The following is a 27,860-nucleotide window of genomic DNA, read 5'->3' as shown; positions in this document are numbered from 1 at the left end:
CAGCAGAAACCCTGAGGATTTACTTGGGCTGGGATGACTACGAGGACGAAGTCAGGGGCTGGAAGCCCAAATCGAAACCTCAGCAGCGGGAGGGAAGGCGCAACCTGTGGGCTCAGGCAGGCCCAGAAAGGCTCCAGGACGGAAAAAAAAAAAAAAAAAAAAAAAAACAGAAAGGAGACGCCCAAGTCAGCAGGCGTTGGCTGGGGGTTGCGCTGGCGCTGGGGGCGTCTGGCGAGCTGTAGCCACGGGCGGGGGCGGAGCCAGGGCCAGGGTGTGGGCGTGGCCCGGCGGTCCGGGCCTGCACTAGGCACGCCCCCTCCCCTACGCCAGGGGCCTCCCTGCGCGGTGCACGTCCGCGTCCCGCGCCTCCGCCTCCTCGCTCGCTCGCTCGCTCGCTCCTTCCCGCCCTCCCCGCAGCTCCGGCCGAGCCGGCTCCCCCCTCCCCAGTCTCTCATGAATATTGAGCGGCCCCTGTTGTATTTCCCGAGCTCCATTGCGGAAGCCGAGACTCGCCATATTGTGCGGCGGCGCCGGCGGTTGATTCTCGAGTCTCGCTCCGGCCACGGCCAGCGCACCCCCGGGCTGGGGCAGGAGCCGGTGAGCCAGGCAGGGAGGGGGATGGCGACGTCTGCGAGGGCGGCGGGCTGGGGCAGGGGCACCGGGGACGGGCCGCGGCCCGAGCGGCGGCGGGGCTGGGGGTGTGTGTGTGTGTGTGTGTCCGCGGCCGCGAGGGGCCGTGAGGCGATGGCGCCGCCGCCCCCGGCCGTTCGCTCCGCCGCTCGCGGCCCGCCCGGGAGGGCTCATTGTTCGCGGCCCGTGAGCACCGGGCTGGCGAAGCGTCCGGAGCCCTTCCGGGGAAGCGCACCCGCGCGGCCCTGGGCTTACGGCGGCCGGGGCCTCGAGGGCGGCTCCGGAGCGCTGGGAGAACTTAGCCCTGGGCTCGCTCGCGGGGCCGGGAGGTCGGCGCCGTGGGGGCGGGGAGGGGCGCTCCGGGCGGACTGCTCTCCTTTGGGACCTGGCACCGGGGTGGGCTCGGGATCCCCTCTCGGCCCCACATTCCTGGAGAGCCGCCGCCTGCCCCGGAGTATCTGTTGCCGCCTCCGCGAGCCACGGGCTCACCCTGGAGGCGGTGTTGGGGGAGGGGGCGACTCCGTGGGTTCGAGCTGCTTCGCGTTTTGACCCCGGGCTGTGTTTGCCGAAATCCTTGGTCCCCTCCCTCTGCCTGTCGGCTCCCGAGTCCCGGCCCTTGTTAGAATCGTTTCCTCGCCTCAGAAGTCGCCTTCATACTCTCAGAGATACTGTTGTTGGTTTAAAAAAGAAAAATCGGTCTTGGAAACTTTGGGGTTCATTTCTTTGCTTTTGCCCACCGAAACAGATTACCGATTCATGTCCCCGAAGCCCCGTTGGGTGTCTTTTTAAAGAAGCTGTCGGAAGTTTGTATGCCTTGTGACTTGTTGTGGAAATGTCAGACTTTTTCTACACAGTGTGTGAAAAAGCTTAGATAGGCTTTTAAGTATTTGGTATGCGGTTATTTCTTTTGAAATAAAAAAAGGAAGGCATAGTGTCAAGTAATTTAAGCCATATTTTAATTAAAAGTACCATAAGTCATTTGCATTCAGTTATTTTTTGATAGTTTCGAGATAATCAACTGGAGTACTTAGTGGAATTGGTATCTATTTGTAATTGTTGAATATTTTAATAAAGCAAATGTCGGGTTTTGAGATTTATTTTATTTTTATTTATTTACTTTTGCAAGCGACCCATTCAGTATTTTGAGATTTATTTTATTTTTATTTATTTACTTTTGCCAGCGACCCATTCAGTATTGTCCAGGCAAGCTGGCCTCATACTCCATACTGAGTTTAAGTATCCTCCTGTCTCAGCTTCCCTGGTGACAAGATTATAGACATTCAACACAGCTGTCTTACATTTTGTGTCTTAAGTTGAACTTTTAACCTCTGATTTATAAAGAACTTAAGCGGCAACAATATTACTCCGGAATATACCTCTTTGCCCTCTAAAATCTCTACTTGCCACAATCAACAGGTATCCTTTTTTAAAGACTTGATGGTAACATCTAATCTACTATTTAAGTAAAATAACTGATAAATATGTAACACTCCAGTTGTTAGGTATCATACCAAATATGGGTTTTTACTTTTTCCAAGTTTACTTATTTCTCTAAATCCCTCCTGTGGAAGGGACACGACAGTAGTTCAGATGAACTCTTAAGTTGGAGACTTTAGACACATAGCTCTGACTTAGCTTTAGGAGTAGAGACAGGCCATTCTGGGCTACACAAAGAGCAGAGTGGACTATGAGACTGTCTCACAAGCACAGACAAGGCAAAATCCAAGCCTCTAAAAGGAGACTTTATGATAGCCTTTATATTTGGAAAATAAGATAATAGTCCTCTAATGTGCTGCACAGAAAGCTTTCAGTTAGAACAAATAGTGTAACAGACAATACAGACATGCAAAATACTGGAAATTTAGTGGGCTTTGTTATTTATTTAGTTTTGTTTTCTCTATGGCTCATTTAAGACAGTGCCCAGGTAGAGTACACGGAAATGTAGACTTAAGTCATGTTTGGAATTTCATTAGTCTATTACTGATCTTAGGTTTTTGATGTCAGGACTGCCCAACCTCCTGCCTTGGCCACATAGGTTCCAGGATAGCTAAGAATGGCACCCAGCAGCATGTCTGTAGATGACAGTGTCTTGTCACAGTGTCAGCTGGATGTGGTGGCACCTGCCTTTAATTCCAGCACTTGAGAGGCAGAGGCAGTTTCCGAGTTCTAGGCCAGCTTGGAACTACATAGAGACTCAACCCCCCACCCCCACCCCACAACATACTCCCCCCAAAGGTTGAACACTCTGGACCTGATTCTGTGAGTCTTCGGTATTTCCTCTGTGGGTGTGTGGAGTAGAAATATAAGTTGTGATTTCACATAGATACTTTGAATTTGTAATGAGACCCATAGTGTTTAATTAGAAATTAGCTTTAGTGTGTCAGGAGCTAGCTAGGTAATCATAATGAGTACCTGATTGTAGATGCTAAGAAGGTGGGTGGCCCATGGGACCAGTTTTGGCCTGAGTAGAAAAACTCCAAAAGAGTTGGCCATGTACTTAATTCTTTTTTAAAGCTTTGTGGGCATTTGGCAGCTGAAGTGGACTCGTGGATGAGGCTGCTAGTGTGTCATATTGAGCTGAGCTGCAGTGTGCTACCAGCAATTCCAAGAAAAATGCCTGTTGCTTGCCTTCACACCTCTGAGGTTGAATTGCTTCAGTATAACTGCCATTTACTCTAATAGTGAAAAGTTACTTTAAAAGTTAACTTCAGATTGAAATGTCTAGTGAAGGCACGCTAAGTAAGTAACGGCAGATTTTAAAAGTCTTAAGAATTTCTATCGATTACTTTAAGCAGATGAGTTGCTTATTTGTAGAGTGAAGTGAGTGGAGTTATTTATTTATTTATTTATTCATTTATTTATTTATTTGAGACAGGGTCTCACTATGTAGTCCTGGCTTGCCTGGAACTCCTAGAGATCCAGTTGCCTTCGTTCGCCTCCTAAGTTTTAGGAGTAAAGGCTTGTGTTATCCTGCCCAGCCTAGTGGGGTCTTTTTTTTTTTTTTTTTTTCAATGAAGTTAGAATTCAAAGTCAGTGTGTAACGTGTGAAGATTATGTTGAGAGCATAGTTTAGTAGTAGGAGTTGTGCTCAGTGTGCAGGGACCCGGACTTAGTCCCCAGCACTGAAGAAAATCACTTTCAAGTAACCTAAATTCTGTGTTAGTGTTGAAACAGATTGCAATTTCTTTCCTTGAACTATGGTTATGGGGCATTTCTGGGCCAGTTTGAACAACAGACCAAAAAGTTCAGTAGCTTTTGTGCTTCATCTTAACAGAAACAAAAGATTGATTTCAAATTAGTGTTCATTAGATAGATTTTATAAAATAACCTCATTTATTGAAGTAGCAAGATAATCTCTGAAGAGAGGAGTCAGATTTGCCAGGTCTGGAGAGATGGGGAGCATTGGTTTCAGTTTGATTCCCAGACCCACAAGGTGTAGCTCCAATCCTAGCAGATGTGATGCCCTCTTCTGGTTTCTGTGGGCACTGCATGCAGGTGGTACACAGACTGTTTAGCAATGTATTAAGTCCTAGTGAAGACTCAGAGGTTAAGACCATTTCAGAAGTCCTGAGTTCAGTTCCCATCGACTACATGGTGGTTCACAACCATCTTCTGATGGGACCTGATGCCCTCTTCTGTCGTGCAGGAGGCATTAGGAAATCGGTTGGACATAAAGGCGAAGAGGAAATGTTAGTAGTTCTGAGTTCTAAGAAGAGGGTCCATGCAGCTGGTTTTAGGTGGTGTAGAGGTCAGCTGCTAGTTTATAGGACAGGTGATGACCGGTTCTGGGAATACCCAAAGAAGCTGGCGACTAGAGCCAGTCACTGCCCCCTCAGCCGGGGACTGACTTAGAGTTTCAACTTAACAGCAACCCAGAAGGCCCATTTTCCTGTTTCCAAATTCCATTTTACTAACAAACCCCACTGACAGGAATCATGAGATCTGGGTGAATGATTTATTCTGTCATCATGGACTATTTTAGGAGGGTGGTGTTAGAATTGAGACAGTGAATAAAGACCTGCACAAGTGGTACTTGATAAAATACGATACATTTAATAGGAACCATGTCCTTTCCCTTCCCAAAAAACATTCTTTTATATCTGTGTGCCAGACCATTTTGTTAGGACATAGAATTAGAAAACTACATTAAAGGGCTCTGTCGTAAAGAAGTTTAGTTTCAGTGGGCATGACATGAACTACATGACACGAATGGTGTGTTAAATGCAGTAACAGCAGATGAATGGTGTGATTTGGAAGCCCAAAGGACATAGCAGCCAACTTACTGTTTGTCTCTGAGCTAAGCTTAATGCCTAGTAGTATTTTTATCTTAGGTTCTGATTGAAGCCACTTTTATTTTCTGTCCATTTCCTGTGAAAGCTGTTTTTATGAGCTATCTCAATTTTATCACAGTGTTAAGTATTTTTGTGTCTCATTCATCCAAATTATAAAAACTCTTTCCTTGTACTGAAATTAGTTCTGTGTATATAGATGTTTGGGTACTTTGTTTTGTTTTGTTTTTTCCTTCCAAGGTCATTCAAAAGTAGTTGGGAGGTTAGTTTTTCTGGATGTCGCAAGTCTCTTTGGTTAAGTGAAGTGGTTAGAGCACCAGCATGTGATAAAAAGCAGCTTTAGACTTCTGATTAGCTGTATTTCAGAACCAGTAGCAATGATAATACTTTTATTGATTCTCTGGGAGTTTCCCATCATGCATCCATCATAGGCACTTCCCAGGCCTTCCATGTCTTCTCCCTTTGTGACCTCCCCCAAAGAAGGTAAAAATTAAAACAAGACTTTAAGAAAAGTCCACTTTGTGTTATCTATATACTCACTGGAGTGTGGCCAGACTCAGTGGCCTGCCTCTCCCACACCTCTGTCAGAGTCCTCAATTCAGTTCACTGCTCTCCAGCTTTCCCCCACTTCTGTCTAGGCTCTTACCACCACCACCACCTCCACCTCCACCTCCTCCTCCTCCTCCTCCTCCTCCTCCTTCTCCTTTTTTTTGTTTTTGTTTTTGTTTTTTTTTGTGTGTGTGCGGGGGAGGGGGGGGGAGTTCCAGACAGGGTTTCTCTGTGTAGCTCTGGCTGTCCTGGAACTCACTTTGTAGACCAGGCTGGCCTCGAACTCAGAAATCCACCTGCCTCTGCCTCCCAAGTGCTAGGATTAAAGGCCGGCGCCACCACGCCGGGCTTCTTACCTTCTTCTTAATTGATGTTATTTCTGGAAAACAAATTCCTCATTTGTTTTTGACATTTTATCAACTCTCCTCTCTTCCCTTATTGTATTGATGACTGTTACCCAGTTAGCCATTGTGAAATGTATAGATTCTATAGAGTGCTTTGCTTTGACTTTCTGCCTGTTTTCTCCACCAGAGAACATATTGATTTAGAACTCAATTATTTACTTTTTAAAAGGATATATGTCTCCATGCCAGTAATTGCATTGAACTCTCATTATTTACACTATTTTCTATGCAGAATTTAATTCAGCGAATGAGGGCTGTCTTGGAACTCAGCCAAATGTCTTCTAGAAGGCTTACTATATATCACAGAAAGGGTAGTGTATGTAATAGGAATTTCAGAGGTGGAGGTAGAGACTTGGTTTGCAGGGTTAGGAGTATATTATACAGCTCTGGGGTAATGCTAGCCTCCTTTGCATGAATGAGATGATGCCCTAGGCTCAGTCGCCAGCCAGCACTTATAAAAAGATGGTGGGGGAGAGACTTGGTTTCTAGGTCTTCCTCCAATTACAAGCAGATCTTGGCCGATCTGAGTATGATTGCATTCATGTGTCTGTATGCCCGCTCAGCTGACCCAATGGAAGATTTGTAACGATACTAAGACCTAAGGCCTGACCTACCTAGTAAGATCCTGAGCCAAAAAAGGAGGAAAGAAGCCAAGGATGCAAGTCGTTTGCCAAGTTTGTTCTGTCCCCTGCAGCAGTACCACCAATACACACCAACACATGCATAGTGCATTATACAGGGCTTTGCTTTAGTAGGCATCACAAATAAATACACACACGTACACAATATTGGAGCTTCTTGCTTTAAAAGCGTTATTTCTACATCATTTTATCTTCTTTATAAAATTTCTTATTTTTTCTGGTGAGATGAGCCTTTTACATTGCTCCAGGTTCCTTATTAAATATTCCATTATTTATTAAGCTAAATTTATTAAATGAAGGCAAGAATAGTGTTTACTTCAAGAGACTCTAGGATTTTGTAAAAAGCAGTAAGTGTTGTAAATATTACCTATACCAATTGCCTGTAGCCCATGCTAGCTTCAAAACATTAAATTCTCTTGACTCAAACTCCTAAGGGCATTATTCCCTAGACTGATATTATGGTCTTAAAGAATATGACTTTTTTATCAGTAAATTTTAATTACTAGCTGCTTTCCAAAAGGGTTTTTTCCCTCTTAGTTTTTAAAATTGAAATATCTTCTAGGTTACTCTATTGTTGTTATTGGCTTTTCTGTGTAGCCCTGGCTGTCCCGGAACTCCCAGTAGACTGGGCTGGTCTTGAACTCAGAGGTCTATGTACTTCTGCCTCCCAAGTGCTGGGACTAAAGGTGTGTTTTAGAAGTAAATTCAGGGGCTTTTCTACTGTTGTTGCTCCCAAATGAAGATATGGAGACTTTATATTGATTATAAGCTTCAGCACTATAGCTGGGCAGATACTCTTTTCTAACCACAGTCTAATCTGATTAGGCTGCCTGTTACCCAGCCACTAGTCCCATGACTTGCCATGTTACTTTTGTCTTGGCTGCTCCTGCCTCATCTGTCCTCATCTTGCCTGGTGACCTGCTCATGGCCAGTCCTCAGTGTGAATCTCTCTCACTCTGGTCCTCACCAGAAACCCTCTCATTGCGGTGGGAAGTTCCACCTCCTCTCCTGCCCATCCTCTAGGTTCTGGGAAACAATCTTTACACAACTTTGAGACAGGAGATGCTTGGCAATGCCAACATTCTGACTGCAGCCAGACCTCTGGGCACAGTGATCAGCATCTTAATACACAAAGCCATCCCCCAGTAGTGTGCACCACTATGCTTGGCTTAGGTTAATCTTTTGACACAAATACAATTCTTCAACAATCTATACCATGTCCAGAAACAGGACAGTATATTTTTCTTCCTTGTTATATTTTTACTTGGTGGATCTGGATATCGCCTACCTATGGTTACTGGTATTGCTACTCCCAACTTTACGCAGTTCTGGGGATTAAAGTCAGGGCTTTGGGTGTGCTCGGCAAGAAGTCTACCAACTGAGCTATATCCATAGCCCCTTAATGCACATTCCTCTTCCCAAGAAATCATAGCTTTGGAATGCCAGTTTTTCTTGCTATGACATGTGGTATGCTGGACTGGATCAATAGCTTGTTTTGATTTTTGAAGAGATAACGAGGTCTTACTGGCAGATGAGAACTAGGAGGTAGAGTATCAGGGTAAAGAGTGTGACTGGTCAAAAGGATAGACATACGAAGTGAATTAAACAGAATTGGATGGTTCTGGTCAAGTTAGGCAAAAACCCCTCCAAATTGCACAGGAACAAAAAACCAAGAACCCTATAAGGTCTGTAGCACTAAGGATACCAATTCAGGTAAAACCTATGGCTAACTCACTGCTTTAAATGTAAGTGTACACGAACATGGAAGAGTATAGAATAATTATTTTCTTTAAGGTGAAAATGCAAGAAAGCCTTGGTTATGACTTAATGCTGTATGGATACATATTTTACTTAGCCCAGGTTGACCTTGAACACCACATGTGGCTAAGGCTGCTCTTGAACTCCTGATCCTCCTGGTCCTACCTCCTTGCACTTGTTTTACAGGGTGTGAGCTACTATGCCTGTCTTCTGTGCATAGATTAATGTGTTATTTGCTGCCTTTCCGCTTGCTTTAGAAAGAAAAGATGGCAGGTAATGGTTAGGGTATTCAAGTTGAAAGAAGTTGTTAAAGGTAGCTATCTTAGCTAAGGAGACTGAGGCAAATACTGTTCCTTAGAGCATTAAAGAATGCTTTTAAGGCTATTTAATATAAATCTATAATAAGGAAACTTGATCTTCAGCTAAAGTGATTAGCCTTAGTTCACCCTAGAACTTAGAAGCTGGGCTTACATTAGCATGGAAAGCTTATCCTTGCTCTGTTTTCAGTGACCAATATTCCTGTTATCAGATTGTCTCCACCTTGTGGCAGCAGTGTTTTACAAAGCTGAGTAATAAATAGAGGTAGAAAACTAGAGAGGTCTTCACTGCTTTGAGGAAGGAGTTGGGGGAAGGGAGAGCCATAGTTTTTATTAGCTTTTGTCTAATGATTAGTGATAGTGAACCCCTCGTTTTTGTCTGCTTATTTTTTAATCTTTGGAGAAATGTCTGTGCATAAGTTCTTTGCCTTTTAAAAAATAGAGCTATTCATTTTGTTCTAGTCTGAGTTCTTGAATGTATTCTAGATACTAATTAATCCCTTACCAAATAACTTTGCAAATGTTTTCTTGAGGTGGGCTTTGTGATTACTGTCACTGTTTTTAGATTTGTTATTGTATTGATTCATGTGTATGTTGTGAGCCTGACTGCATGTGCCCTCTGAAGCCAGTGGTGTCAGATCCCTTGGACCTGGTGGTACAAGAGCTTGTGATCTGCCTGGTCTGGGTTCTGGGAACTAGGTCCTTTGCCAGAGCAGAAAGATTGCATTGACTTAGTTTGAGTTGTATTATTTTCTTTAAAATCTTAACTTTTTTAGTCTATAAATACATGCTGCCTTTTCATTCATTGACTTTCTTTTACATTTTTGAGACAGGGTCTCACTATGCCCCTGCGGCTAGTTTGGAACTTGATATGTAAGACCGGGTTGGCCTTGAACTCACAGGCCTCTCTGCCTCCTGAGTGCTGGGATTAAAGGCCCAGGCCATGCCTGGCTCTTTAGCGTTTTGAAACGGGCTTTGCTGCTTAACTCTGGCTAACCTAGAGCTACTATTTATCAAGCTGCTCTTGAGCTTTACAGTCTAACTGCCTCTGGAGTGTTGTGATTACAGTAGCTGTGTTGGCTTTACTTTTTTAAAAAGTTGTTTTGAATGTACAGAGTTTTGTTACTGTCGCTTAAATCTATTCCAGAGAATAGTACCAAGAAATGGGTCATTGGATAATTAATTTTTGCTACTGTGTGAACATCAATGTACCCGTGCATTAAAATGTCTCGGATGTCTTGTACCTTTGTGTATGTGTTTTACTGTTGACTAGAATATAGGTTTGTGGTATACAACTATTACTTTTCTGTGCTTATATTCTTGGCAAGTGCTCTAGGAGTGAGGGATTGCGTGCATATGTGGATGCTCACCCTCTTGGAATTGTTTTATTCCTCTTTTATGACATTCTTAATGTGTTGGATCTCTCTCTCTCTCTCTCTCTCTCTCTCTCTCTCTCTCTCTCTCTCTCTCTCTCTCAGTGGGGTGGGAGCTGAGAGAGGGTTGTGTAGCCCTGGCTGTCCTGGAACTCACTGTGTAGACCAGGCTGGCCTCGAACACCTGCCTCTGCCTCCCAAGTGCTGGGATTAAAGGCGTGCACCACCACTGTCCGACTTATGTTAAATTTCTAATCAACTGATTTTACTGGCTTAGTTTTTTTCCGTTCTGTGGAATTTTCAATTTTGCTCATATCAGATGACAGCATCTGAACAGTAGAATGTCTGCTTTGGGTGTCTTATTTCTTTTCTTCTTGGTTTGTGTTTGTTTTTGTTTACTTGTCTTAGAACATCCACTAATGTGTTTAGAATAGAAATGATAAAAATACCATTTCCTGTTTTACTCCTTAGCATCAGCACCTATGCAGTCACAAGTTTGGGGGCTCTTTACTGTTTTTCTAACTCATTTCCTATAATGGTATGTAATTCCCCCTCCCTTTTTAGTTATGTTCTACCTATTTGGTTGTTACTTCTAATATCTCTAATGCAGCCACATCTTGTCCCTTGAATGTTAGTGCATGGGTGTTTTAATTAGGATTCTTACCTTTCTTAAACTGTCCTCTCTCTTTGCCGGGTGTTTTCATTGTTGTTTTTTGCCAGTCTAACCACATTACTGTGCCAAACAGATCTTTCTCACATGTAGCCTCCCTTCCAGGGCTCTAGTGTACATTTGTAGTTTGACTACCTGCTACTCTCCTGCCCCGATTTTCTTTCTTTTTTCTGTCTCTGAGGTAAGTGTGGCCTCCCAAGCACTGGGGTGGCAGTAGTGCACAGTCAGGCTGAGCTCGTGCGTGACTCAGTGAATGCACTGAGTGCTGCTCTTGCTTGTTCTTGTCCTGGCCTTCTCTCCTCAGGGAATTACTTAGTTACCCTTCTCCAGGGAGGAGTCAGTCCTTTCCTCCAGGGAGCCTTGTCTGACTTTTTTATTGGACTATGTCTTTGTGCCCTCATAATGATTATCAAGTTGTGTGAAAGCATATATTGGGGTTGTCTGTCCATTAGACGGTAAGTAGACTGTTGGAGGCTGTCATCTCCTGTCACAGTGAAAGCCTCTAGTAATGTTTTTACTATGGATCTGCTATGTTAAGACTGTTAGGCAAAGGAACGGGAAGAAAATCAGACTCGGGCTGGTGAGATGGCTCAGTGGGTAAGAGCACTGACTGCTCTTCTGAAGGTCCTGAGTTCAAATCCCAGCAACCACATGGTAGCTCTCAACCATGCATAATGAGATCTGATGCCCTCTTCTGGTGCATCTAAAGTCAGCTACAGTGTATTTATATTTAATAATAAAATCAGATTGGCGCTGAGATCACTAGGACTGACCACTGCAGGACTTTGATAACTATATCCTGAAACCAAAGAGAAAGATGGAGCCATCAATAAAGTATCTTTGTGTATAGGCTTAGCATTAGAGGAGATGGGAGACTGTTGGTCGGAGTGTAGTACTATACTGTGTGCAGAGTACTACTGTGTATGTTAGTTATGTCTTTAAAATATTTGTTTTCCTTTTAACAGCTAACTTAGTTGTGGAGAGTCTGAAAAACATTCAAGGGTCTTCTGATATTCACAAAGTTAATGCTGGGTGATAAAGATTTGGAAAGTCAATCGGAATAGTTTCTTCTCTGTGATCTATAATACACAAAAGAAATATTCAATTAAAAATGAATGATACTCTTTAAAAAGTACTAGCTAACACAGTAATTTAGGTGAGTGTTCAGATGTTTTGTGCAATAAGCTTTTCAACTGAAAAGGAAGAGCGCCTTCCTTGTGTCTCTGGGAGCTCACAGAGGTTGGTGGGCGCCCTGTTTACAGACACAGCTTCAGATGGCAGTGCTGAAAGTGGTGCGTGTGAGGTGGCAGGTTCTGCCTTCAGGCAGGGTAAAGATGGCAGTTTGGGTTACCTACTCTAAATTTCTTATTTTCCCCTGGTTTGAGTACATTTCTAAAATCTAACCTCTCTCTCCTGTAAGTAAGCATTGCTTTAATAAAGGGAGAAATTGTTTGCTCATTTACATGTGGCATACTATAGCCCTGGCTGTCCTGGAACTCCCTCTGTAGACCAGGCTGGCCTCGAACTCAGAAATCCTCCTGCCTCTGCCTCCCCAGTGCTGGGATTAAAGGCGTGTGCCACCACGCCCGGCGGGAGGGTAGATTTGAAGTGACCTTTATTTTGCTCTATTCAGAAAGAATACTAACTATGGAATAAAAATGATGAATGTCCTGTTAAAAGTAGAGAAAGCTCTGTTTTGTTTTGTAGTGGCTTAGTGAGCATATCTTAAGCTAATGAAGGGAAATGGGATAAAGTAGAAATGATAATTCCTGGTATCTATTTCACGATACAAAGCTAGAAAACTAATATGCTGCATAGTTTTATGTGCTATTTGTGGGGAATTATATCATTGGTGTGTTACTTTTGACAGATGTGTGATGGCTGAAAAATGGTCTCTAAAATATATCCACATCACAGTCTCTGAAGGTTATCTCACTCAGAAGGAGGGCCTTTGCACGTATAATTACATTCATAATTGTGAAATGGGGAGGTTATACTGAATTATTCAGGTGGGCCTGAAATGTCAGCACATGCTCCTGTAAGAGCAGACCACCAAGAGATGTGGCCCTTTTACACACAAGGAATGCATTTGTCCAAAGTTTCAGTAGGTAACAGATACTTCCATAGAGCCCCTCCGCTCACCATGTGCTTTCTGCAACCCAAGATAGATACAAATGTGAGCCACTAACTAGAAAACAAAATCATAGATTTAAACAGATGAAAAGTAACTCAGTTCTGCAGTTCACCAGTGTGAATTTTGTAGGTGACAGTGTCCTAAGTGAGAAGGGAAAAGCCTGCTAACACCTTGGTTTGTAGAACTGAAGCAGAACTCCTGGCTTTCAGCCCTGAGAAAATAAATCATGTTATTTTGAAGCAATAGATGTACAGTAATGTGTTTCGAAAGCTAGAAAATAATAATATAGCAGTTATTCTTCAAAGTATAAATGAGCATTTCTAGTAACCTCATTTACCCAGATCCAGTCCATTTTAAAGGACGTGTGATTTCTTATTAGGCTGTGGTTTATTTCAGATGCTGTACGTAGATTTCACAGTTTATATAATGAAAGCACCTGGTAAACATTCACAGACACAGAACTGCTGATAAGGTAGCTCAGAATGAGCTACATTTTTTTCTTTTTAAAAAATACTTTATTTACACACACACACACACACACACACACACACACACCTTATTCACTTTAGAAACTCCTTTGTGTCTGTGTATTCTCATGTCACCTCTTGCCTGCACCTCTGCAATTTTATATGATTTCTTTGACCTTTGGTGTAGAAATAAAGTACTTGAGGCTCTTACCTCCGAACTGAGTTCTCTATTATACATCTAACTAGTGTTGGGGTCCCCCTTCAGACTGGTTTACTCAGAATTTAACTAAAGGATGAAGGCCATCTGGTTCTCAGTGCTGTTAGCCCACTGCCCATGGATCCTGTATTATTCCAGTTCAAAGACTGAGTTTGGGAGTTGAAGGAATAATCCTAGGGCCAAGTGCTTCTATTAGAGAGAATCTGAGATGTGAACCAGGAGCTGTAACTGTCTCTAGTGCATTTCTGCTCCCTTTTAACTTTCTAAGAGTTACATTTAGTATTAAGCCACATACGGCTGTTACTGTACAAGGTGGATACATCTGCTATGACACTTTTTTCCCAATATTTATGGACAGAGTCTGATAAAGCCCAGGCAAGACTACAATTTCCCATGGAGCTCAAGAATGACCTTGTTCGATCCTCTTTTCTTAGAGCTGGGGGTCTTGGTGTGGGTCCACATATTTGATTTATATAGTGCGGGGTAATTGAGCCCTGGATTTCATGAATATTAAGCATTTTTGGCATGTGAGCCATGTCCTGAGCTCTTCAGTGTGTTTTTACAAATCACAGGTCACATCACCAAAGCTTATATATGTGTGTGTGTGTGAAAAATAAATTACTCTTTTTGATGGAGGTTTAATGTGAAGTCTTGATGAGTTAGGAAAATCATTTGTCCTGGTCTTTTACATGTCAGAGGGCAAAGATCTAATACTTAAAACTGAAATACATAGAATAGATTATATCTTTTGGTTGTAGTAATGTGCTGGGCCCTTCATATGAATATCTCATTAAACTTTGCCAATGACCCTGTAAACGTTTATCCCTATAGATCCCTTTTCAAAGCTGTGGATGTGGCTATGACAGAGAATACTTGAATATTTGCCGAGTATGTGAAAGACCCTGGGTTCCATCCTTGATACCAAACACTTAAGGAGGGTGTGTGTACGTCAGACATTGAGAAGTTCCTCTGTGCCACCACAAACTAGGTTTGTGAGAGCTGGGAGGCCAGGTGAGGTAGGTACAGTGCCTTCTAGCTCTCTCACCTTTCCTGCCGTAAGGACATCCCTACAAGTTCACTGTCCTTACTCGAGATTAGTTTCTGTTTGTACATTCACGTTTCCTTGTAAGATCTTGAGAACAAGTGTGCTGCCCTGACAGGATTCTAGAGTATTAGGCCCTTAAGGGGCTGAGTAGGAAATTCATAGTTTCTGTTTTTATTTTTTTCAAGTGAATTGTGCTCTTGGGCTTCATGTGAAATTCTACTTCTGTAGATTTGTCTGAGGCTTTTTTACACCCTCAGTGTAAGAATTTTGACTTGTGATAGGATATAAATGCCATTATATGGAGCCTGTATATTTTTCTGTTTGCCTGGTATTATAAAATGAATATGTAGAGGACTGGAGAGATGGCTCAGCAGTTAAGAGCACTGACTACCAGAGGTCCCGAGTTCAGTTCTCAGCAACCACATGGTGGCTCACAACCATCTGTAATGGGATCTGATGCCCTCTTCTGGTGTGTCTGAAGACAGTGACATATATAAAATAAGTCTTTAAAAAATGAGTATGTAGAAAAATGATAATAGTGGTTTGGTTCCTCAACTAGCCACAAAGTTAACTCATGATGTAATTGAATAAATACGAACCTAACTTTCCACTAGTTTTTAATGTGAAATTCTTAGTTCTCAACCTTTCTAATGCTGCAGCGACCCTTTAAATACAGTTCCTCATGTTGTAGTGACACCCAACCATAAAATTATTTTCATTGCTACTTCATAACTGTAATTTGCTACTGTTATTAATCATAATGTGTTTTCTTTCTTTTTTTTTAAGATTTATTTATTTATTATATGTAAGTACACTGTAGCTGTCTTCAGACACTCCAGAAGAAGGAGTCAGATTTTGTTACGGATGGTTGTGAGCCACCATGTGGTTGCTGGGATTTGAACTTGGGACCTTTGGAAGAACAGTTGGCGCTCTTAACCACTGAGCCATCTCGCCAGCCCCCATAATGTGTTTTCTAATGGTCTTAGGCAACCCCTGTGGACTCCAAAGGGTCAATGACCCACAGATTGAGGGCCTCTGTTCTAAGGAGACACATGAAACATAATTTTTAATATAATTTTGTATTTACTGTGTTGTGTCTATGTCTCCTGTCCCCACCCCCCACCCCCGCCCCCCAGGGCCCTGCGCGTGCTGGGCTGGTTCTCTGATGTGCAGCTTTCCCCCTATCTTCTTATGTATCGAGGCCTTCTCATTCATTTACTTAGGCTGCTTTGAACTTAACTCTGTAGCCCAGTCCAGCTTTGTACTCAAAATCCTCCTGCCTCTCAGGCCCCTAAGTCCTTATACCTATATAATTCTATCTATACTCAACTACTTAATATACATTTGTTCTGAAAAACATAGTATTTTCAAAAATCTGGTACTGCATTTAATGCCCGAATTAAAGAATAGTAGCAACCGCATTCTGTATTTATGGAATGACAAACTTCATATATATGTTTATACTCCCTTGAAAGTAGATACGAGACTTCTGGAGTGGAAGCAGGTTAATTATTGCAGCAATGCTCAGTTAGTTTCCTTTGTCCCAAATCTTCTCCCCAGAGCAATGCAGTAAGAATTGACAATTCTGTATACAGAGAACCAGGTCCATTTCCTTCCCTAATAAAAGGGCAAATGGCTTTGATCTCTAATGTAAACAGTATCTCATTGGAAACAGAATGAGTTCTTTTTTTTGTTTTGTTTTTTGTTTTTGGTTATTTTGAGACAGGGTTTCTCCATGCAGTCCTTGCTGTCTTGGAACTCACTTTGTAGACCAGGCTGGCCTCGAACTCAGAAATCTGCCTGCCTCTGCCTCCCAAGTGCTGGGGATATAGGCGTGCGCCACCACTGCCCAGCCCAGAATGAGTTCTTAATCTTTCGAATGTAGTGAGCGTTTATAGGCAAGAAAATTAGACAAGGCTTAGGAATTATAACCCCTCAAACATGTGTAGTCTGGAATTTCATCTCTAGAGAGTTGTTGTTGTTAAGGACAAAGATTTTTTTTTCCCCTCAGAAATCCCTGACTATGCAAAACAAAAGCATTTCTGTTTATTATTAAATCTTTCTTTTTTCTGAGCTTCTTAGCCTTTTTGGTACCCAGTTTCTTCATTTGATAAAATATTTCAGAGATTAAAAAACCTTAGGGATGTCTTTCTACAGTTTCTAGAACAGTTAAAGTGGTGCATATCAACACGGTCGTTGTGGTAACAGCAGTAGTCTCAATGGTTGTGGGATTGTCAGGCTCAGAAACACCTCCCCCCCACACACACACACATTGTTATCACTAATTCCTCGTGTGCTTGTCAAAGGTCCTCTGCCTTGGATGATTTTCAACCTCCCAGCCACCCTACAGAGAATTGCTTGTGCTCTTACCTAATTCCTAGGCGAGTTACTTTTGCTTATTCAGGTAATGCCTATCAGTGATGTCACAGAAGGGGGACGTGTTTTTTGCCAATGGCTAGTTTTTCCAGTTACAGTAGGAAAAGAATCATACCCCCACTATCTCCAGAGTATAAAGTACTTTCTTTATTTTGCATTCTACCTGTTTTCCAGTAATCAATTAGGATGTGATTTCTTGATATCCTGAGGGAAGAATTGATGGCTAATGTTGGTTGTCAACTTAAGTGGCCTGAGAGGAGATGCTGGGAAGTTTTTTGTTTTTATATATATATATATATTTTTTTTTAATTTATTTATTTTTAAAATAGCCCCGTAGATCCTTGGCCATCTCTGGAGTTTGTGTACCGGGATGGTTGTCTTTGCAAAAGCCTTAATAAAGCTCCCCGAATTCAAATTCATTCATTCTTTCTTAACTACCCTGTTCCTCCATTCGCCATTTCATTTCCCTTTCTCCAGGGAACTGAATAGGCATCCCGAGAGAGCTTTGTAGATATTTGTCATATGGGGGACCAGTACAGATTTGATTGAATTAGAAAATATTCGTTATAAAGTGCCGTTGAAAGACCCACATCGTGAGGACTCCCCACGTTTTGACTGAGGAGAGGTGACACCAAATCACTCACGAGAAACGGTCTTGATGCAAATTGCAAGAGGACTTTTATTTCAGGAGCGCTCTCGACCCTCAGTCATACACCATGCAGGGGTAGAGGACTGTGGTGCTGTTTTTGGCCTTCCCACTTCACCTCTGCAGGTCTTGATGCATAGAGTAGGCTAATTTGATTTTGTTATTTGCCCATTCCGGCCATTCCCATTTCCTTTTCCCCCCTTTCCTTTCTTTTCCTTTTTTTTCCTTTCCTTTCTTTTTGAGTCTCACTGTCACTCTGGCTGGCTTGGAACTCAGAACTCAAATCTGTAGACTAAGCTGGGGAGATCCATCTACCTGCCTCTGTCTCTGCCTCTGCCCTCCCAGTGCTGGGATTAAAGGTGTGCGTCACCAAGGCCACCAGAGTAACCCTTTTTTTTTCTTTCTTTTTAGTTTTAGTTTTGGATCTATTCTGTTTTTATATGCCCTTCTGCTGCTGTGGCAGATTCTCAGAGTCCTCTTCTCTTTCCATCATATGTCTCAGAGATTGAACTCAGCCTGTCAGGCCTAGTGGCTAACAACTGTGAATTATTTCTCTGGCTCTAAATTTACAGTCCCTTCTGCTTTCTGGAATTGCAGGTGAGCACCAGCAGCCTGGCTCATGCACACATCCTTGTCTATACTTTTCTTATTTCAGGGCAAGTGAATCTTTTTGCTCTACCCTGGCTTCTGTCATTTTAAACTCAGCTAAAAAATAAAAATGGCCAGCAATAACAGATGCTGAATGGTGTTGTGTCTTGAAATTTTCCCTGCCAAACTAATTAGTTTGTCCCTGTTAAGTTTTGCCTTTAATAATTTAAACACATAGACATTGTAGTAGACAGTGTCCTTCCGCGTGTGACATGAGTGCTCTCTTAACCTGAACCTTTGTGAGCTCTGCTTTGGCTCTCTGCATTCCTTGGGAACTTTTGAGTTCCTACCAGATTCACCCATGAAATTCTGCTTATACTGTTGTAAACTTTTCCTAGCTAGTTTCTCTAAACTTTTCCAAAATTTTCCCACAAACCAGTTCCAAGATGCTATGTAATCCTCTTTATCAGGTTTTATTGATGCAGTGGCCCTGATTCCCTGGTATCAACTTGCCGTTTTAGTTAGTTGTGTCACTGTGGCCTAAATATCTGAGAAAGTGAAGCAGAAGGGTTTACTCTGGCTTCTGGTTACAGAACTGTGTCAGTCTGTCATGGACATGCAGAATAGCAGTGCATAACAGGGCAGTTAGGAACCAGAGTGGTCTCTTTAAATACGCATTTGTTCCTGTTTTCCTTTTCCCTTTGAGAGCTCCAGTAAAGCAGTTGTTGGTTCTCTCCATCATGGCCTGTGAACCATTGCATTTCCTTTTCAAATACTAAAACTTGGTCTTCTTTTTATTCCTAGAAATGTCTCAGGCTGTGCAGACAAATGGAACTCAACCATTAAGCAAAACATGGGAACTCAGTTTGTATGAGTTACAACGAACACCTCAGGTAATATAATACATACTGCTGTAATTTAGGGAGATAGGCCTACATAACCTGGGGTAATCTTTGTAGAAAAGGAGGACTTACAGAGAACTTAGCAGTGATAGTAAACTTGCATAACAGCAGTCCTGCGTCCTGTTTGGCTGACACTTCATTCTTTCAGCAAAGTTACATTCTCTCTTTAATTCCATGAAAGCATCTAACTTTTAATATTTTAAAATATATCATTTAACAATCACCTTTGAATCTCAAAAAGTCTAATTATACAGAGAAGTTTTATAAACTCATAGCCTCTGTTAGGCGTCAGGGAAACAATACTGAATAAACCTAATGTGGTCTTAGCCTGCAAAATATTTAGAGACCAAACAACTCAATATTCATAAAATTACATGCATGAGAACTTGAATAAAGGGAAAACCTCCTTTGCAGTATTAAGAAATGATGGGGCGAGTGGAGCAGGCGTGGACGGGGCAGACACTGTTGTGAGAAGGTGGGCGTGCTGAGACTCCAGGGAATGGCAGGCTTGAGGCTTAAAACTATTCATTGTCCGTTTTCCCTTAGATTGGACGTGCAGAGGTGCCAACTAGAGTCTGAGAAACGGGAAATATCGGGGATTATTAGTACTTTTTAAACTAGATAGGAGAACTAGGAGAGATGGATAAAGTCTGATTTCACCCAAAGGCTTTACCTTTTAGAAATTAGGTAAGCAACCTTAGTAACTTAGAGCTTATCTTCATGTTTGCTTGACCATTGTTTTAAAGTAAAAGTTCTCTGTAGAATTAGACTTTATGAAGTTCAAAGGTGATTTTTAAATGATATTTTAAACTTTTAAAACTTTGATGCTTTCATGGAATTAAACAATTTTGAGACAATTTCATTTCCCAGTGCGTCCTCAAACTCACTCTGTTAAAGCCGAGGACACCCTTGAACCTTTCCATCATCAAGCCTCTGCCTCCCAGATGCTTACGTTACGGAAAGCTGGGGTCCTGCATTTCATTTCTGTTTCTGTTATAAAATAACCTAACCAAAAGCAGTTTAGGGGAGGAAAAGGCTTATAATGCAGGTTGCAGTCCTTAGTAGTCCTGGTCATAGTACTTAATTGTAACTTAATTAGTGCGAAGTTAGGCCTAACCAAACCCTAAGAATTCTTCAATCTTGAAAATTAAAAATATTTTTTACAGGTTAAGTAACTCATGCTATTCCTCAAAATGTTTTCTAATTCTGGGCTAGGGTTGTAACACAGTAAGAGTGACTAACATCAAAAGCCATGGGTCAGTCCCAGCACCACATAAAGCAGGCAGGCTGACTGCCTACTAATAGTCTCTCCTGTGTGTCTCCCAGAGACAGCCCTTTTACCATTAAGGGCATTTAAATAATGCAGGGTCAAGAGTCTGGAGAAATAGTTTAGCTAGGAGAGCATTGGCTATGAGCTGAACATGGCGACTTGGGTGATTGGCACATAGATGTTTGTTTTTATGATCTTCAGTCATTGGCAATGTTTGAATTTGTCAATAATAATAAAAGATTGTCACTCTTTTACAGGAGGCAATAACAGATGGCCTGGAAATTGTGGTTTCACCTAGAAGTCTACACAGTGAATTAATGTGCCCAATTTGTTTGGATATGTTAAAGAACACCATGACGACAAAGGAGTGTTTACATCGGTTTTGTGCGGATTGTATTATCACAGCCCTTAGAAGTGGGTATGTTGGAATGAGTTATTACTAGATCCTTAGACTGCAGCCCAGCACTGCTTTCTGGAGCCTGAGAAACATGTTGCCTCTAAGTATTTCAGAACTGGAGCCCTTCCTAAAAGGTGTAGAGTCTAGGTTTTAACTATTGGAGGGCCTTTTCCTTTTCTCTCTTTGTTTTAAGACAGGTTCTTTCTTAGATTGTATCTAGGCTAGTCTGGAACTTGCCATGTGTTTCTCACTTGCCTTGGGTTTCTATGCCGTCTCCTACTTCAGCCTTCCAAGTGCTGAGATTACAGGGTGAGCTGTTCTAAGGCGTCTCCACGTCTCTCCTCACCCCCCTACCCTCACAAGTGGTATCAGCTGCGGTTTCTGAAATTATGATTGTCTTGTTGATCAGATTTTCAAGGAGAGTTTAGTTAACCGTTTTACATTTTTGTGATAGTAAAAATAACTATTTAGAAATTAGATATTTTTATTTTTAGCACAATACTGTCATGTTTACATTTTCTTCTTTTATTTAGCAACAAAGAATGCCCTACTTGTCGGAAAAAACTGGTTTCTAAAAGATCACTAAGGCCAGACCCAAACTTTGATGCACTCATCAGCAAGATTTATCCCAGTCGTGATGAGTATGAAGCGCATCAAGAGAGGGTCTTAGCGAGGATCAACAAGCACAACAATCAGCAAGCTCTCAGCCACAGCATCGAGGAGGGGCTGAAGATACAGGCCATGAACAGGTACATGAGCGAGCGAGCGAGCGAGCGAGCGAGGGGTCAGAGTGTGATGGTGAGTGGGTTGAAGACTTCATTGTATACCTAGCTGCACTTAGTGCAATTTGTTTCTCTTTCCTCTTTTAACAGTTTTCTTGCCTGGATTTCAGGAGAGTCTGCTAGTTCCTTTTTGTTGTTCTAAGCCATTATTTCAAAGTTAACTTATTAAATTTTTATTTCTCTAATTCTTACAAGTGGAGTGTTGCCAGCATCATTACTTGTCCCACTTTTAGTACAATAGCTAGTCTACAGATGGCGTTATCTAATTTCAGGCTTTAATTACCATCCACGCGTACCTAGGCTGGACTGCTGAATTTTAAGACTGAATTTACTTCCTCTTCAATAGCTCAGAGATCATACTTTATATTTGAGACAGGGCCTCAAGCTTGCTCTGGAAACCAGGCTAGTTTTGAATGCCCAGGGATTGGCTTGCTCCTGCCCCCCGAATGTTGGGATTATAGGTGTGTATAGCTGGCCTCTCCTGGACAGTTAAAAAGTGTTTCAGAATTAGCATATCAGTGAAGGCTTTATCAGAACCAGGCTTACTGCTATTCTGTTTCCCTGCTTTTTTTTTTTTTTTATCTCCCAGGCTAGTCAGTTTTCAGGGATAATCATAATTTTCCAAATAAGTAAAAGGCCCACTCGTTTAATGGCTGTCACAAGACTCAATAGCAGGATGTCTTGACAAGGTTTTTTATCTCAGGGCTTCAGGGCTCAGAACAGATCAAGTAGTTGGTTCTTAGGTTCTGAGTGATTTTGAAGTACAGTGGCCAAAACCCTCTCCACCATGAAGGTTAAAAGATGAGTTCCATTTGTGAATTACAACTGTATTTCTGAAAGTAAGATACAGTGTTAAATGTCGAGTGTACTTCTTTTTAGAGTATAGCACAACCTTGAGTTGTAAGGACTTAACAGTTGTTTAGTCTCATGAGAAATGCAGTTATCCTTGGTGAAATACTTCTGTAGACAGTTTCTGTCTTGTCTAACCCACGTATGAAGATTAGAGGACAGCTTGTGGGCATCAGTTCTTTGCTTCCATCAGGTGGAACCTGGATTGTTGGGTGACCACAAGCACCCTTATTTACCCTGCTGTCTGAGTGGCCTGTCTGTGTGACAGGCTCATGGCTGGGAACTACACTGCAGCTTAGCTTAGCTTAGCTTCTGCCTTTGAGAGCATTTGTGTGTGTTCATTCTTTCCGCACCTCTGTCTCAGATGGTGCTCACTTCTTTGAGTCTGTTGTTAGTCTAGCACTCCATTCCTGTCCCTCCTGCCTATTTTTCTTCCACAGCACTTATTTTCTGACATCTGTATCTACTGGCTTTGGAGTCTACATTCCACCTGGACTTTTTCAAATACTTTCATATAGATAGGTTTTTGTTTTGGTTTGGTTTTTTGGTTTTTCGAGACAGGGTTTCTCTGTATAACCCTGGCTGTCCTGGAACTCAATTTTTAGACCAGGCTGGCCTCGAACTCAGAAATCTGCCTGCCTCTGCCTCCCAAGTGCTGGGATTAAAGGCATGCGCCACCACCTCCCGGCTATAGATATGTTTTATGTACTTTAGTCATTAGGTATTTATAATTCCCCCTTCCCATCTCTGTTCTTCCATGAGGTAGCATCTTGTCATATAGTCCTGCATGCCTAGAACTCACTGTAGAGTACAGACTGGCTTCAAGTGTGTGGTGACCCTCTTGCCCGGGTTCCCCGAGTCCTGAGATTACAAGGGTGAGCCAATTTTAATTTGTTTATTGCTCTTCATATGCTAATTGTAAAACCCTGCCACAGGACAGTGCATCCTGCTTAGATGTGACTGCTTAGATGTGACTTCCTGACTCTTACCTGAACGTTACTCTTTAATTGCTGACATCATAATCTGTCGCCTTAGCTTTGCTTCAGCTTCACATGGTCCAGTGTTGCCATTGAACATTGAATTCGTCTTTTGGTTGTTTTTCCTTTATGTGGGCCTTTCTGTGTTTTAAAATTACAGTAAATATCTAACAAAGTATGTTAACACTGTAAGTAGTAATAGAGTTTATTTAGCTTACTTATGTTTAATAGTTTCCTGACCAACTTGCAGAATTTTTTCATTTTGTGAAACAGGAACTCATATCTAAGTAGAGCTTGCTACTCCTGTCTCACTCTTCTCCTGGCTCCTGCTGACTACCTGCCTTCTAATTGACATCTCAGAGAAGTGAGGTCCCATAGTGTTTGTCCATTAGTCTTTTAGTCTTTGTTAGTTCAATAATTACCAAGTGAATACTTTTAAATTTTATTTTTGAGAGAGAGTCTCTAACCCTGGCTATCCTGGAATTTGCTTTGTAGATCAGGCCTGCCTTTACCTTGCAGCACGTAGCTGCTTCTGCCTCCCAAGATGAGCCTTCTAGATCTCTGAAGGACATGTGGGAATCAGTGACAATGTATTTCACCAAATTTACTCGTCAAGTTTTCTCTCTTACACTTTTTTTTTTTAAGTTCTGGGCTGGAGAGATGGCTCAGTGGTTGCTCTTCCAGAGGACCTAAGTTCAATTCCCAGCTCACATGGCAGCTCACAACTGTGTGTAACTCCATTCTCTGGGAATCCAGCACTCTCTTCTGGTCTCTCAGGCACTACATACACATGATGTACTATAGGCACAAATACCTGTGCACATAAAATAACAGTTAAAAACAAACAAAATGGTTTCAAGTTTGTTGCCTTAAAGATAAAATAAACTTTATTCTTTTCCCCTTAATTAGATTACAGCGAGGCAAAAAGCAGCAGATAGAAAATGGCAGTGGAGCAGAAGATAATGGTGACAGCTCCCACTGTAGTAACGCATCCACACACAGCAACCAGGAAGCGGGCCCTAGTAACAAACGGACCAAAACCTCTGATGACTCTGGGCTTGAACTTGATAACAACAATGCAGCAGTGGCGATTGATCCAGTCATGGACGGTGCCAGTGAGATTGAGTTAGTCTTCAGGCCCCATCCAACTCTTATGGAAAAGGATGACAGTGCACAGACAAGGTAAGTGTAGGAGCTGCTTCCAGGTCACATGGTTGCACAAGGTTTCAGAGAACGGTCTGTGTATGAAATGAAGTCAGTACTTGCATCCTAGCTTTAGAATTCAGTCTGAATGTACTAACTACTGCCTAGATTACTTGTTTGTTTTCCCTCCCTCCCTCCCTCCCTCCCTCCCTCCCTCCCTCCCTCCCTCCCTCCCTCCTTATATTCTTTCCATGAAAAGTTGCTCTTCACAGAGGAGCAAACCTCACAGGTGATGAATTTCATACTGGCAAGGGTGAACTTCCACACCTGTCTGTCGTGCCTGTCAGGAGTGCAGCTAAACATCAGATATTTGTTGGATGAGTGATTGAGTAGTCTGCCATGCTTACAAACAACCTAAGATTAGTACTTCTCTGTTCAGCTTCAGTTTTCAAAACCAGAAATGTTAATTCTTCCTTGGGTGAGGGAGCTTTTCAAGACAGGTTTCTTTGTGAGGCTATGGCTGTCCTGGAACTCACTCTATAGATTAGGCTGACTTTGAACTCTGCCTCTCCAGTACAGGGATTAAAGGCGTGAGCCACCATGCCCAGCAGAAATGTTAATTCTTAAACAATTTGCTCTTATTCTTAATACTCCTGTCTTTGCAGTAATTTTTCTGGTAATTAAGGTTAAAAGGTTTGCTAATTTTTTTAAGTACATTGTTTATTGGTTTGATTTTTGTTGCTTTGTACCATGTATTATAGAATGTGAGTTTTCATGACCTGCCTTTGCTTATTATAGAGCAGTTAATTTCTATTTATTTTCAATAATTGGAACAGACATGTTTTATATAGTTTTTGGCTCCATGATTTAGGAACTTCACATACTCTACAAATGAAATGTTCGCTGCATTATTCTTTTAGATACATAAAGACTTCAGGCAATGCCACTGTTGATCACTTATCCAAGTATCTGGCTGTGAGGTTAGCTTTAGAAGAACTTCGAAGCAAAGGAGAATCCAACCAGATGAACCTGGATACAGCCAGTGAGAAACAGTACACCATTTACATAGCCACAGCCAGTGGCCAGTTCACTGTGAGTACTTGTCACCGCCTGTTGAGCTCCTTGGCTAGTGGTCTGGGTGGGTCTGGTAGGAGCAGGAGCCCTGAGGCCCACGAAGCAAAGCAGCAGATTAATGGCTCTGTGATGCCCTTTATCCTGCTGTGCACGGGCTCCTCCTGTGGCCTTTTGTTTATTTAGTCTCACTGTTACTGACCACCATGCATTTTCATAATCTTGCCTCTCTTTTTGTTTTAGGTTTTAAATGGCTCCTTTTCTTTGGAATTGGTCAGTGAGAAATACTGGAAAGTGAACAAACCCATGGAACTTTATTATGCACCCACCAAGGAGCACAAATGAGCTTTTAAAAGTCAATTCTAAGACTGAACTTTTTATAGTCTATCCTTTACTATTAAAGATGCACCATTGTTACTTTCATGGACAGACCTGGGATATGTTCAGTTTTCTTTCTGAGCCAGACTTGTTTACACTATTAGATTAATGTCTCCTTAATTTAAAGACAATACTTTCTGGAAAGGACTCTGTAAGTCAGTGCTCCCCACTCCCGTCAGAGACGCTCTAAGTCATGTGCTTACAGAAAATGGGGTTCCTTTGGGGAGGATACTTTGACCTAGGAGTTTTTTGTAGTTCTGTATTCTTTATTTTTTCCTTCCAGTTTTTGATATTTTCAGACAGTATCTCATTATTATAAAGCCCTGGCTAGCGTGGAACTTGCTGAGTAGAACAGGCTGGCCTTGACTTTGGAGTAATACTCCTGCCCAAGTACTGGGATTCTGCCTGGCTTAAGATTCAGTTGGCCATCAGCCATCTTTTCCCCTTTCAAAAGTTTTTTAGCTTAAAGAATGTTAGACAATATGTATTCTGACTTTTTCCCCTTGAAGTCTTGTATATTTATAGTTTTCTATACAAACTGTAGTATCTTCATGAAGACCAAGGCTCAAATTTACTGTGCTTAAAACAATTCTCATAGGATTATTATTTTCATGGTATTTTCTTACATAGTATCTCATTTAAAGGAGGTTCTTTATGAACTTGGTGTCCATTGTCATGCAATGTTTTGTTTTTGTCATGTGTTTTCACTATAAGTTTAGAATTTCAGGTCATGGGGAAAAGTCGAATAAAGTTCTTTGAGAACGTGGTTCATTTACAGATTTCACTGAAGAAAGAGAAGTTTAAGTTGGTGAAAATATATGTATTCCTCTGTACATTTGAGAGTTTACTGTTCCTTTATTATGTATGTTTGATGCTTTTCTCTATTAAAATACCAGAGATTATGGAGATATTTTGCACTTTAGCCTTGATGAAAAGTACAAGATATGTTCAAAGCTTCCCCTCATTTCCTTTCTTATTAATTCAAGAATAACATGACACGGAGAGTTAAAAATAGAAAAGAAAGGTTTTGTTTGAAGAGTTCTTTGCATTTTGAGTTACCATGTGTTTATAAATTTAGTGCTCTGCTAAACTACACTCTGTAGAAACAGGCTAATGGAGTGTGAACAGTGCATTGATAGAGAATGGGACCGTTCTGTAGAAGAGTGTCAGCCAGCTGGGTAGCCATGCAGACACTCGTAGTTTTGTACTGAGAAAGTGTTGGTAGTCTGGGAACCACAAGACTTTCTGCTGACCAGTCAGACTTAATGTCTTAGATTTCATTTCTGTCCCGATGCTACATATGTCTCCAAGTTTCTATTCTCACAGTATTTACAAAGACATGTTTGCATTGAAAAATTGAACCCAAAGGGGTTTTGATAGAAGGAAGAGACTTCCGGTACCATTGTAACTAAAGTGTCAGTCATTTTAACTATTTATCTGTCAGTTTAGACAGATTGGGGCCAGCTTGATGCTTTAATCTTGAGCCGACTATGAAAACTTAAAGGCTTATTCAATTTTTTACCATTTTACTGAAAATATTTGAAATCTGTTTTTACAGTTTTTTTGGTAATCTGTGCCATAAGATTTGAAAACCACCAAAAATTATACGAACTTTTATATCCAATTCCTTTTCTGGGGTAATGTTAAGTTGTATAGATTATTAATGCATGTTCACTGAATATAACTCTTGTTTTGTGATGTGATTGCTTAGACTTTATTGGTGACATATTAGATTAGTGGTTGTATTAAATAATTAAATTCTCCTTGTGGTTATTGGACTTTTATCTAAGCAGAAAGTTATTTGTGACTATAAGCTTTGTGCTTAGAGAATGTATGTGTTTTTATCTGTCTATGGGAGCACATAAACTATTTGCATCATTTAGTGAAGTTATTAGATGTGTACTCCTTTGCCAAATAGATAATTGGTAGAACATTGTGTGTGTGTGTGTGTGTGTGTGTGTACGTGTGCCTGTGTGTTGGGAGTGGA

At 41.6% G+C, this 27,860-nt stretch overlaps 1 protein-coding gene across 2 annotated transcripts; it reads left to right on the top strand.

Moving 5' to 3' along the window:
* The first annotated feature begins 408 nt into the window (after nucleotides 1–408).
* Nucleotides 409–27,761, top strand: Rnf2 (ring finger protein 2). Of its 2 annotated transcripts, none has more exons than XM_021172736.3 (7): nucleotides 409–597; nucleotides 18,909–18,997; nucleotides 20,534–20,694; nucleotides 21,207–21,422; nucleotides 24,191–24,463; nucleotides 25,345–25,516; nucleotides 25,739–27,760. In XM_021172736.3, the coding sequence occupies exons 2-7, from the start codon at nucleotides 18,911–18,913 to the stop codon at nucleotides 25,838–25,840; spliced, it is 1,011 nt and encodes a 336-aa protein (XP_021028395.1). In that variant the 5' UTR covers nucleotides 409–597; nucleotides 18,909–18,910; the 3' UTR covers nucleotides 25,841–27,760. The 2 variants fall into 2 exon arrangements, with proteins under 2 accessions (XP_021028395.1, XP_029335339.1); XM_029479479.2 differs by lacking the exon at nucleotides 409–597 and adding an exon at nucleotides 14,285–14,465 and having other exon boundaries at nucleotides 25,739–27,761.
* Nucleotides 27,762–27,860: the final 99 nt, after the last annotated feature.

Source organism: Mus caroli, unplaced genomic scaffold (genome assembly GCF_978045245.1).
Source record: "Mus caroli unplaced genomic scaffold, Mus_caroli_1 scaffold_1, whole genome shotgun sequence".
Lineage (NCBI taxonomy): Eukaryota > Metazoa > Chordata > Mammalia > Rodentia > Muridae > Mus > Mus caroli.
The sequence above is the reverse complement of the archived record's forward strand: the minus strand, read 5'-3'. Positions and strand labels throughout refer to the sequence as shown.